At 45.5% G+C, this 13,160-nt stretch overlaps 1 protein-coding gene across 1 annotated transcript in view; it reads right to left on the bottom strand.

Annotated features, from left to right (window-relative positions):
• Positions 1–13,160, bottom strand: part of LOC109901354 (DNA polymerase zeta catalytic subunit) — a 121,542-nt gene that overhangs the window by 9,112 nt on the left and 99,270 nt on the right. Inside the window, exons 19-22 of the mRNA XM_020497383.2 lie at positions 11,775–11,890; positions 8,646–8,764; positions 8,429–8,547; positions 3,917–4,058 (exon numbers count right to left, since the gene is read on the bottom strand). Coding sequence (XP_020352972.1) covers positions 3,917–4,058; positions 8,429–8,547; positions 8,646–8,764; positions 11,775–11,890 — 496 coding nt within the window. The remainder of the gene's footprint in view (positions 1–3,916; positions 4,059–8,428; positions 8,548–8,645; positions 8,765–11,774; positions 11,891–13,160) is intronic.

The following is a 13,160-nucleotide window of genomic DNA, read 5'->3' as shown; positions in this document are numbered from 1 at the left end:
GCAGAGTGAGACATGGTACAGCAGGAAGGAGAGGAGAGAGAGCAGAGTGAGACACGGTACAGCAGGAAGGAGAGGAGAGAGTGCAGAGTGAGACACGGTACAGCAGGGAGGAGAGGAGAGAGAGCAGAGTGAGAGACACGGTACAGCAGGGAGGAGAGGAGAGAGAGCAGAGTGAGACATGGTACAGCAGGGAGGAGAGGAGAGAGGGCAGAGTGAGACACGGTACAGCAGGGAGGAGAGAGGGCAGAGTGAGACATGGTACAGCAGGGAGGAGAGAGGAGAGAGGGCAGAGTGAGACACGGTACAGCAGGGAGGAGAGAGGAGAGAGTGAAACAAGGTACAGCAGGGACGTGAGAGGGCAGAGTGAGACAAGGTACAGCAGGGAGGAGAGGAGAGAGAGCAGAGAGACATGGTACAGCAGGGAGGAGAGAGGGCAGAGTGAGACACAGTACAGCAGGGAGGAGAGAGGGCAGAGTGAAACAAGGTACAGCAGAGAGGAGAGAGGGCAGAGTGAGACATGGTACAGCAGGGAGGAGAGAGGAGAGAGGGCAGAGTGAGACAAGGTACAGCAGGGAGGAGAGAGGAGAGAGGGCAGAGTGAGACACGGTACAGCAGGGAGGAGAGAGGGCAGAGTGACACAAGGTACAGCAGGGAGGAGAGGAGAGAGAGCAGAGAGACATGGTACAGCAGGGAGGAGAGAGGGCAGAGTGAGACACGGTACAGGAGAGAGGAGAGAGGGCAGAGTGAGACACAGTACAGCAGGGAGGAGAGGAGAGAGAGCAGAGAGACATGGTACAGCAGGGAGGAGAGAGGGCAGAGTGAGACACAGTACAGCAGGGAGGAGAGAGGGCAGAGTGAAACAAGGTACAGCAGGGAGGAGAGAGGGCAGAGTGAGACACGGTACAGCAGGGAGGAGAGAGGGCAGAGTGAGACACGGTACAGCAGGGAGGAGAGAGGGCAGAGTGAAACAAGGTACAGCAGGGAGGAGAGAGGAGAGAGGGCAGAGTGAGACACGGTACAGCAGGGAGGAGAGAGGGCAGAGTGAGACATGGTACAGCAGGGAGGAGAGAGAGCAGAGTGAGACACGGTACAGCAGGGAGGAGAGAGGGCAGAGTGAGACATGGTACAGCAGGGAGGAGAGAGAGCAGAGTGAGACACGGTACAGCAGGGAGGAGAGAGGGCAGAGTGAGACATGGTACAGCAGAGAGGAGAGAGGGCAGAGTGAGACATGGTACAGCAGGGAGGAGAGAGGAGAGAGGGCAGAGTGAGACAAGGTACAGCAGGGAGGAGAGAGGAGAGAGGGCAGAGTGAGACACGGTACAGCAGGGAGGAGAGAGGGCAGAGTGACACAAGGTACAGCAGGGAGGAGAGAGGAGAGAGGGCAGAGTGAGACACGGTACAGCAGGGAGGAGAGAGGGCAGAGTGACACACGGTACAGCAGGGAGGAGAGAGGGCAGAGTGAGACATGGTACAGGAGGGAGGAGAGAGGGCAGCGTGACACACGGTACAGCAGGGAGGAGAGAGGAGAGAGAGCAGAAAGACACGGTACAGCAGGGAGGAGAGGAGAGAGAGCAGAGTGAGACACGGTACAGCAGGGAGGAGAGGAGAGAGAGCAGAGTGAGACATGGTACAGCAGGGAGGAGAGAGGGCAGAGTGAGACATGGTACAGCAGGGAGGAGAGAGGGCAGAGTGAGACATGGTACAGCAGGGAGGAGAGAGGGCAGAGTGAGACATGGTACAGCAGGGAGGAGAGAGGGCAGAGTGAGACATGGTACAGCAGGGAGGAGAGAGGGCAGAGTGAGACATGGTACAGCAGGGAGGAGAGAGGGCAGAGTGAGACATGGTACAGCAGGGAGGAGAGAGGGCAGAGTGAGACATGGTACAGCAGGGAGGAGAGGAGAGAGCAGAGTGACACACGGTACAGCAGGGAGGAGAGAGGAGAGAGGGCAGAGTGAGACAAGGTACTACTGGGCGAAGAGAGAGGACAGGGAGAGAGGGCAGAGTACAGTGAGACATCTCATCTGACTTTCTCAGTAGACTGATCACTGACAACTCCTCTCTATCTAGTTTAGCTCAGTCTTTATATAAAGTTCCCTTGTTCCCCTTGGTCATCTTTCCTTTCATTTGTGGTATTAAGTACTAGTTCTGACCATCCACTGGACAATCACCAATTCCTAGATCCCAGAAACAGACAGACAACTTCTAGTCTACCACAGAGGTGGAGGTAGAGTTGAGCCAGACAGACACAGAGGGGGAGGTAGAGGTGAGCCAGACAGACACATTCTAGTCTACCACAGAGGGGGAGGTAGAGGTGAGCCAGACAGACACATTCTAGTCTACCACAGAGGGGGAGGTAGAGGTGAGCCAGACAGACACATTCTAGTCTACCACAGAGGGGGAGGTAGAGGTGAGCCAGACAGACACCTTCTAGTCTACCACAGAGGGGGAGGTAGAGGTGAGCCAGACAGACACCTTCTAGTCTACCACAGAGGGGGAGGTAGAGGTGAGCCAGACAGACACATTCTAGTCTACCACAGAGGGGGAGGTAGAGGTGAGCCAGACAGACACATTCTAGTCTACCACAGAGGGGGAGTTAGAGGTGAGCCAGACAGACACATTCTAGTCTACCACAGAGGGGGAGGTAGAGGTGAGCCAGACAGACACATTCTAGTCTACCACAGAGGGGGAGGTAGAGGTGAGCCAGACAGACACATTCTAGTCTACCACAGAGGGGGAGGTAGAGGTGAGCCAGACAGACACATTCTAGTCTACCACAGAGGGGGAGGTAGAGGTGAGCCAGACAGACACATTCTAGTCTACCACAGAGGGGGAGGTAGAGGTGAGCCAGACAGACACATTCTAGTCTACCACAGAGGGGGAGGTAGAGGTGAGCCTGAACTTCAACTGCCCTAAATGAGAGGCATATCAGCTACATTGGACAGTGAGTGAAGCAAGGTTATTATAGTAAACGAAAACTAAAATCATGAAAAAAACAATTTAGTAAACTGAAATAAATAAACCAGTTTAAAAAAATAAAGCTATACTGGAACTATCTTTGATCCCAAAATGAAGTAAAAATAAAACAGTCATGAAATTTGTTCAGTTTTAGTAATTATATATATTTTTAATCTAAATGTGGTTTTCAAGCTTTTGGGGGGATTTCAAGCTAACAATCTGGCAGGTAAATGCAGCCAGGAGACTGCGATTTTTCAAAATAAGAATAGTTTGTGTATCACTAGATAACTAATTGGGGGTAGCCAACTTGATTCTTCTAACGTGTACAGAGATATACTATCTAAATTCGATCACTCGTCTCATAGAATTTTTTATCAACCCCTACAAACATGTACAAGAATTATAATCCACATTTGTTGTTGCTGCAGGATTATTTTGCTGCTGTGAAACTGATTTAGATAGATCTGTACTATTAAAGTTAAAAAGCATTGGATTGGTGTCACCAGATTCCTTTGCACCAGTCTGTCTCTGTGCTCTTCCTTTTAAATCCAAGTGACATTGAGGTTGGCTTTACAATTTAAACCTAACCTAAACTATGACCTGACCCGTCACCTTATATATTACTGACCCAAGTTGCAGGAAGTGACATCCCAAAAAACAAACTATACAACCCAAATGGCTCCTAGCCTCCCACACATTCCTTCTGTCCCCAACACAAACTAAATATTAACATTTCGATACAACTAAAACTAAATAAAAATGTGAAAATCAGGTCAGAAAACAAACGGAACATAAACAGAATTTTAATATATATAAGTAAAATAAAATAGAAAAACAGTTTACTATAATACCCTTGGCACGAAACACCATGTTGTACCTGTAGCTAAACATTACATCAACACAGTGTTAATTCACATCTCATAACGTTCCAATATCGTTCCAACGTGTGATGGGTCCTGACCTGGGATCCCCTGGTGAGCACGTGATAGAACTGGATCCCAAACACCCTGGCCAGCTCGCTGGTCCTGCCGATGATGTCATGTTGCTGGAGAAGCTGCATGGCACCGCCCACCCGGCTAACATAGTGGTCCACCACCTTCCACCTGGCAGGCACACAACACAGTCGGGGTCAACTTCATCCAGGAAATCAAAAGTAATACAGATGTAAAGACAAGATTTATTGTCTGTTTCAAGTGAATTGGTATGAAGAACCAATGAAGAGTTGATCATAAAAAAAATTGTGACTATAGTCAGGGGCGCAACTTTTGTTTTAGAAGTGTGGGGGGCGGGGGGGGGGGCGGCATAATTATTATATATATATTTTTTTATCTAGTCGGATAAACACTCCAAACAGCCTACTGGACCGGTTAGAGACGTCCGCATGGTCCTAAAGCACACGGCTGCCTCAGTGAAAGTTGCACCCCTGACAATAGTATTAATGGGAGCACATCAATGAAATCAAATTTTATTGGTCACATACACATATTTAGCAGATATTATTGCAGGTGTAACGAAATGCTTGTGTTTCTAGCTCCAACGGTGCAGTAGTATCTAACAATTCACAACAATAGACACAAATCTGAAGTAAAATAATGTAATTAAGAAATATATAAATATTAGGACGAGAAATGTCGGAGTGGCATTGACTAAAATACAGTAGAATAGAGTATTTACATATGAGATGAGTAAAGCAGTATGTAAACATTATTAAAGTGACTACTGTTCCATTATTAAAGTGGCCAGTGATTCCATGTCTATGTATATAGGGCAGCAGCCTCTAAGGTGCAGGGTTGCGTAACCGGGTGGAAGCCAGCTAGTGATGGCTGTTTAACAGTCTGATGGCCTTGAGATAGAAGCTGTTTTTCAGTCTCTCGATCCCAGCTTTGATGCACCTGTACTGACCTCGCCTTCTGGATGGTAGTGGGGTGAACAGGCCATGGCTCGGGCGGTTGATGCCCTTGATGATATTTTTGGCCTTACTGTGACATCGGGTGCTGTAGGTGTCCTGGAGGGCAGGCAGTGAGCCCATGATGATGCGATGGGCTGACCGCACCACCCTCTGGACAGCCCTGCGGTTGCGGGAGGTGCAGTTGCCGTACCAGGCGGTGATACAGCCCAACATGATGCTCTCAATTGTTTGAGTTTGAGTTGATTTTTTTTATTTTTACAGGGACAGTGCACATTAATCAACGTTTCAGTAAAAGTGCCGGTTTTAGCCAGCCGGCTAATTTTCAACCGCAGTCCCTGGGCAGGTTATTAAAATCAATTACAATATAGACAATAGCAACATAGAACAAGCAAGACATAGCAACATAGGACAAGCAAGACATAGCATACAGACAGAGCAACATAGGACAAGCAAGACGTAGCATACAGACAGAGCAACATAGGACAAGCAAGACATAGCATACAGACAGAGCAACATAGGACAAGCAAGACGTAGCATACAGACAGAGCAGCATAGAACAAAAGGCAGCAAGTCAAAATTCATAAAAGCAACAAAGTGTTTCCACACCTCACAAGCTACAGACAACAGACAACATGGAGAGCGGCAACACACAGCTAGGGACCATGTTCACAAATCTGATTGTGAGCCATGTCTTCAAGCATTTTGTGAAAGTGTGATATGTGGTGCAGTTATGTGTGTCTGATGGCAGTGTATTCCAGACATGGGAAGCTCTCACAGAGAATGCAGATTTACTAAAGGTGCTTTTCCTTAGGGGAACTATACAGTCACCTCTCATGGCAGACCTTGTGGATCTGCTGCCATATGTCTGGGTTTTCTGTTTAACAAAAATATTGAGTGGAGGGGGAGCCAGGCCATTAAGGATCTTGAATACAAGACATGCGTCGGTGTATTGCACAAGATTTTCCCAACTCAAGAGCTCATGCTTTCTAAGGATGTGACAATGATGATGGCTATTGGGCTTCCTATCAAGCACTTTGAGAGCCTGTTTGTAGACAGACTGAATAGGTTTTAATGTTGTACAGCAAGCTTGGGCCCAACTAGTCAAGCAGTATGTTAAGTGGGGGAGTATCATAGATTTGAAGTACAGTTTTGCTACCTCTGTAGTCAAACAATTTCGTATAAATCGGAAATTAGCTAGGTTGAATTTGGTTATTTGAATGACCTTTTTCACATGCTTTTTAAAAGAGAGGTTGGCATCAAGTATGATGCCAAGGTACTTAAAATCGGATACCACCTGGAGCTTCTCCCCTGACACATAGACATCTGGCTCAGTAGCATCTGTTGCCCTCTTTGTGAAGAACATGCAAACAGTTTTTTTCACATTGAGATGCAAACACGAGTCACTGAGCCACTTTGTAACCTGGACCATTACAGTAGTGAGTTCTTGTGCAGCTTGTTGTTTGCTCTTTGCATGCACATATATCACTGTATCATCTGCATACATTTGAACTTCAGACCCAGTACAGACAGAAGGCAGATCATTAATGTACAGGCTGAACAGGAGGGGCCCCAGTATTGACCCTTGGGGCACGCCCACATCATAGCTACGAGTGGGCGACAGCTCATTGCTCACTCTGACACACTGAGTTCTGCCTTCAAGGTATGATTTCATCCATCTCAAGGCATCAGGGGAAAAGTTGAACTTGGACAATTTTGTGATGAGAATCTCATGGTTAATAGTATCAAAAGCCAGAAACACAGCCCCAACAGCACCCCCTTTGTCCATCTTGGACTTCACATTTTCCAGAAGAAAGCAGTTGGCCGTTTCTGTGGAGTGTTTCGCTCTGAAGCCAAACTGCATGGAGTGTAATGTGAAGGGGCTGTTGTTGAGGTGGGCAATCAGTTGTTCTGCTACACACTTTTCAACAACCTTTGACACCACAGGTAGTATACTAATGGGCCTGTAGTTACTCACGTTAGCAGGGTCGCCTGATTTAAAGATGGCCGTTATTATGGCATTGTGCATCTGTAAAAGTTTGAGAGGGTCTTAGGGGCCAAGCCAAATTTCCTTAGCCTCCTGAGGTTGAAGAGGCGCTGTTGTCTGTGTGGGTGGACCATTTCAGATTGTCAGTGATGTGTACGCCGAGGAACTTGAAGCTTTCCACTGCGGTCCCGTTGATGTGGATAGGGGCGTGCTCCCTCTGCTGTTTCCTGAAGTCCACGATCAGCTCCTCTGTTGTGTCGTCTGCAAACTTGATGATTGAGTTGGAGGCTTGCGTTGCCACACAGTTATGGTTGAACAGGGAGTACAGGAGGAGGCTGAGCACGTACCCTTGTAGGCCACTGTGTTGAGGATCAGTAACGTGGAGGTGTTGGTTTCCTACCTTCACCACCTGGGGGCGGCCTGTCAGGATGCCCAGGGCCCCAAGATTAATGACGAGCTTGGAGGGTACTATGGTGTTATAGTCAATGAACAGCATTCTTACATAGGTATTCATCTTGTCCAGATGGGATAGGACAGTGTGCAGTGCGACGGTGATTGCATCGTCTGTGTATCTATTGGGGCGATATGCAAATTGAGGTGGGTCTAGGGTGTCAGGTAAGGTGGAGGTGATATGATCCTTAACTAGCCTCTCAAAACACTTCATGATGACAGAAGTGAGTGCTACGGGGCGATTCTTGGGTACAGGAACAATGGTGGACATCTTGAAACAATTATGGACTGTGTCTGTAAACACTCCAACCAGCTTTGTTAAAATCCCCAGGTACAATAAATGCGGCCTCAGGATATGTGGATATGTGGTGTTCAGTGTAGCTCCTTGAGGGCCGTCGTGGTATCGGCTTGAGGGAGAATATACACAACTATAACCAAAGAAATGTATCTTGAGAGGTAATACGGTCTGCATTTGATTGTGAGGTATTCTAGGTCGGGTGAACAAAAGGACTTGAGTTTCTGTACGTTATCACAATCACACCATGAGTAGTAAATCATGAAACATACACCATCGCCTTTCTTCTTCCCGGAGAGTTCTTTATTCCTGTATGCGTGATGTACTGAGAACCCAGCTGGCTGTATGGACAAGGACAGTATAATCGTAGAGAGTCATGATTCCGTGAAACAGAGTATGTTATAGTCCCTGATGTCTCTCTGGAAGGAGCTCCTCACCCTGAGCTCATCCAGAGACTGAACATTAGCGGGTTATATACTCAGAAGCGCTGGCTGGTGTCCACTCCGAATACCTCTCCTCCACCGGCTGCGTCTTGGAGCAGCCTCTGAAATAAGTTAAATTGCCCTGGGGGGTACGAACAAAGGCTCCAATTCGGCAAAGTCATAATGCTGGTGAGTTACCACCGCTCAGATATCCAAAAGTTATTTCTGTCTGTATACAATAACACAAAAAACATTCTGGGCTAATAATGTAAGAAATAAGACACAAAAAAACAAAATACTGCAAAGTTGCTTAGGAGCAAGAAGCAGAGCTGCCATGGCTGTCGGCTCTTGAAAAGAGAGATCAGCCAGGTAAATGGGTGTGAGTGTATCCAGCAGGATGGTGTATTGCCCACCTGTACAGGTCAGTGTTGTGGTCGAACCAGTCGGACAGGGAGCGGGGGCTGTACAGGGGGAAGCGCTGGTGCAGGACGTGGAAGGCCACATTCTCAAAACTGTAGTTGTTCAATGTCACCTGGGGAAAAAAACTATGAAATACACACTTACAAATGACCTAAGTTATGTTCTTAAAATAAAAGGGAAGTGATTAATAACGTCTGCAGCAGCAGCTACCTCAGTCTTCATAATTCTCCACAGGTTGATGACGATACGTCCGATGATGTGTATCTCTGTCATGGTGTCTGCTCTATACTCGTCTCTCTCTGCTGCGAAATGGTTCTCTTTGGCGGCACCTGAAGACAACAGACATACAGACGTTATTACACCCATGGAGGAGCAGCCAGACGACATTCTCCTTTGACCTGGATAGAATGGCTGGGTATAGAGCAGTAGAACGTCAGAAAGAAACCTGCTTGAGGTTTCTGTATGAGTGCCAATATACAGTGGGGCAAAAAAGTATTTAGTCAGCCACCAATTGTGCAAGTTCTCCCACTTAAAAAGATGAGAGATGCCTGTAATTTTCATCAAAGGTACACTTCAACTATGACAGACAAAAGAGAAGAAATTATGGTGGAAAATAAGTATTTGGTCATTAACAAAAGTTTCTCAATACTTTGTTATATACCCTTTGTTGGCAATGACAGAGGTCAAATGTTTTCTGTAAGTCTTCACAAGGTTTTCACACACTGTTGCTGGTATTTTGGCCCATTCCTCCATGCAGATCTCCTCTAGAGCAGTGATGTTTTGGGGCTCTTGCTGGGCAACACGGACTTTCAACTCCCTCCAAAGATTTTCTATGGGTTTGAGATCTGGAGACTGGCTAGGCCACTCCAGGACCTTGAAATGCTTCTTACGAAGTCACTCCTTCATTGCCCCGGCGGTGTGTTTGGGATCATTGTCATGCTGAAAGACCCATCCACGTTTCACCTTCAATGCCCTTGCTGATGGAAGGAGGTTTTCACTCAAAATCTCACGATACATGGCCCCATTCATTCTTTCCTTTACACAGATCAGTCATCCTGGTCCCTTCGCAGAAAAACAGCCCCAAAGCATGATGTTTCCACCCCCATGCTTCACAGTAGGTATGGTGTTCTTTGGATGCAACTCAGCATTCTTTGTCCTCCAAACACGACGAGTTGAGTTTTTACCAAAAGTTATATTTTGGTTTCATCTGACCATATAACATTCTCCCAATCTTCTTCTGGATCATCCAAATGCTCTCTAGCAAATTTCAGACGGGCCTGGACATGTACTGGCTTAAGCAGGGGGACACGTCTGGCACTGCAGGATTTGAGTCCCTGGCGGCATAGTGTGTTACTGATGGTAGGCTTTGTTACTTTGGTCCCAAGCTCTCTGCAGGTCCTTCACTAGGTCCCCCCGTGTGGTTCTGGGATTTTTGCTCACCGTTCTTGTGATCATTTTGACCCCACGGGCTGAGATCTTGCATGGAGCCCCAGATCGAGGGAGATTATCAGTGGTCTTGTATGTCTTCCATTTCCTAATAATTCCCACAGATGATTTCTTCAAACCAAGCTGCTTATCTATTGCAGATTCAGTCTTCCCAGCCTGGTGCAGGTCTACAATTTTGTTTCTGGTGTCCTTTGACAGCTCTTTGGTCTTGGCCATAGTGGAGTTTGGAGCGTGACTGTTTGAGGTTGTGGACAGGTGTCTTTTACACTGATAACAAGTTCAAACAGGTGCCATTAATACAGGTAACGAGTGGAGGACAGAGGAGCCTCTTAACCTCTAGCGACAAGCAATCCCGTATCCGGGAGCGTAATCATAGCCTCAAGCTCATTACCATAACGCAACGTTTCCTATTCATGAAAATCGCAAATGAAATGAAATAAATATATTCAAACACAAGCTTAGCCTTTTGTTAACAACACTGTCATCTCAGATTTTCAAAATATGCTTTTCAACCAAAGCTACACAAGCATTTGTGTAAGAGTATTGATAGCCTAGCATAGCATTAAGCCTAGCATTCAGCAGGCAACATTTTCAAAAAAACAAGAAAAGCATTCAAATAAAAATCATTTACCTTTGAAGAACTTCGGGTGTTTTCAATGACGAGACTCTTAGTTAGATAGCAAATGTTCATTTTTTCCAAAAAGATTATTTGTGTAGACGAAATAGCTCCGTTTTGTTCATCACGTTTGGCTAAGAAAAAGACCGGAAAATGCAGTCACTTACAATGCCAAACTTTTTTCCAAATTAGCTCCATAATATCGACAGAAACATGGCAAACGTTGTTCAGAATCAATCCTCAAGGTGTTTTTCACATATCTATTCGATAATCTATCAGTGGTGGCAGTTGGCTTCTCATCAGAAGATTACACAATAATTGTGACGGAGGACACCAAGCGATCACCTGGTAGATGTAGTCTTTTATGGTCAATCTTCCAATGATATGCCTACAAATACGTCACAATGCTATCGACACCTTGGGGAAGCGACAGAAAGCCTAAGCTCATTCGTGGCCCATTCACAGCCATATAAGGAGTCATTGGTATGAGGCGGTTTCAAAAAATGTGGCACTTCCTGATTGGATTTCTATCTGGGTTTTTTCTGTAACATCAGTTCTGTGGCACTCACAGACAATATCTTTGCAGTTTTGGAAACGTCAGAGTGTTTTCTTTCCAAAGCTGTCAATTATATTCATAGTCGAGCATCTTTTCGTGACAAAATATCTTGTTTAAAACGGGAACGTTTTTCATCCAAAAATTTAAATAGCGCCCCCTATATCCAAGAAGTTAAAGAAGAAGTTACAGGTCTGTGAGAGCCAGATATCTTGCTTGTTTGTAGGTGACCAAATACTTATTTTCCACCATAATTTGCAAATAAATTCATTAGAAATCATATAATGAGATTTTCTGGATTTTTTTTTCTCATTTTGTCTTTCATAGTTGAAGTGTACCTATGATGAAAATTACAGGCCTCTCTCATCTTTTTAAGTGGGAGAACTTGCACAATTGGTGGCTGACTAAATACTTTTTTGCCCGAATGTATTTGAATACACTGAGTGGAGCATAAATTCACTCCCACAATTGCACAGTATTTTAATCAAATCAGATTTCAAATAGAACACCCCCATGCTACGAAACACGATACTTTACCTAAATCACAGAGAAATATCTACTCAATAAACAAGCTCTCAAGCTGTGGATTAGCTACATTACACAGCTCCCTTTAGGAGAGGAATTGCTTATTTTATTCTCTCATCAGACCTGTTTTATAGGAGCTAAAAGGTGTGAGTGAGCAGTGTTGTGGCAGCAAACAGGGCCAGGGTCAGTGCCACCCTACCTGGTACCCGGGAAAGCTGCTGGCACAGGTCCACACCGAGTGCTGATGCCCGCTGGAGGAGGAAGCCCCAGGAACGCATCTGGACCTCGTAGCCCACCAGGATGTCTGGGTCAAACCTGCCATGACAGAACAGAGACTTACATGACGGGAGAAAAAGCAGTACAAATGTTTAACACGGGCCAAAACAATATAGAAAAGAGTATTTTAGATTACTTAGAAATGTGAACAAATACACACAGTACCAGTCAAAATGTGGACACACCCACTCATTCACGGGTTTTTCTACATTTTAGAATAAGTGAAGACATCAAAACTATGAAATAACATGTAGTAAATCATTAAGTAACCAAAAAAGGGTTAAATAAATCAAAATATATTTTATAATTGAGATTCTTCAAAGTAGCCACCCTTTTGACTTAATGACAGCTTTGCACACTCTTGGCATTCTCTCAACCAGCTTTATGAGGTAGTCAAAAAGTTGAAAGTTCATTTGTGGAATTTCTTTCCTTCTAAATGTGTTTGGGCCAATCAGTTGTGTTGTGACATGGTAGGAGTGGAATACAGAAGATAGCCCTATTTGGTAAAAGACCAAGTCCATATTATGGCAAGAACAGCTCAAATAACCAAAGAGAAACGACAGTCCATTATTACTTGAAGACATGAAGGTCATTAGGAACTTTGAAAACCATCAAGCGCTATGACGAAACTGGCTCTCGTGAGGACCGCCACAGGAAAGGAAGACCCAGAGATACCTCTGCTGCAGAGGATAAGTTCACTAGAGTTACCAGCCTCTGAAATTGCAGCCCAAATCAATTCTTCACAGAGTTCAAGTAACAGACACATCTTAACATCAACTGTTCATGGTCGAATTGCTGCAAAGAAACCACTACTAAAAGGACACCAAAAAGAAGAAGAGACTTGCTTTCGCCAGAAACACATGTATTGCTTTCGGTTTGGGTTTTTAGGCTGGGTTTCTGTATAGCACTTTGTGACATCGGCTGATGTAAAAAAGGGCTTTATAAATCAATTTGATTGATTTGATTGAATGGACATTAGGCCGGTGGAAATCTGTCCTTGGTCTGATGAGTTCCAACTGCCATTTCTTTGTGAGACGCAGAGTAGGTGAACGGATGATCTCCGCATGTGTAGTTCCCACCGTGAAGCATGGAGGAGAAGGTGTGATGGTGTGGGGGTGCTTTGCTGGTGACACGGTCAGTGGTTTATGTATAATTCAATAACAAGCACGGCTACTAGGGTTGTAAAGGGTCGGAAACGTTCCGGTAAATTTACGGAGATTTTCCATGGGAAGTTAAGCCCTGGAATTTGGGGAATTTTGCTTAAATTCATCAAAAAAAGTTGGCTTATAACAGTTAACCTTTTTTTGTG

Source organism: Oncorhynchus kisutch, linkage group LG12 (genome assembly GCF_002021735.2).
Source record: "Oncorhynchus kisutch isolate 150728-3 linkage group LG12, Okis_V2, whole genome shotgun sequence".
NCBI lineage: Eukaryota > Metazoa > Chordata > Actinopteri > Salmoniformes > Salmonidae > Oncorhynchus > Oncorhynchus kisutch.
Note: the sequence above shows the minus strand (reverse complement) of the source record. Positions and strands in the feature narration are given on the sequence as shown.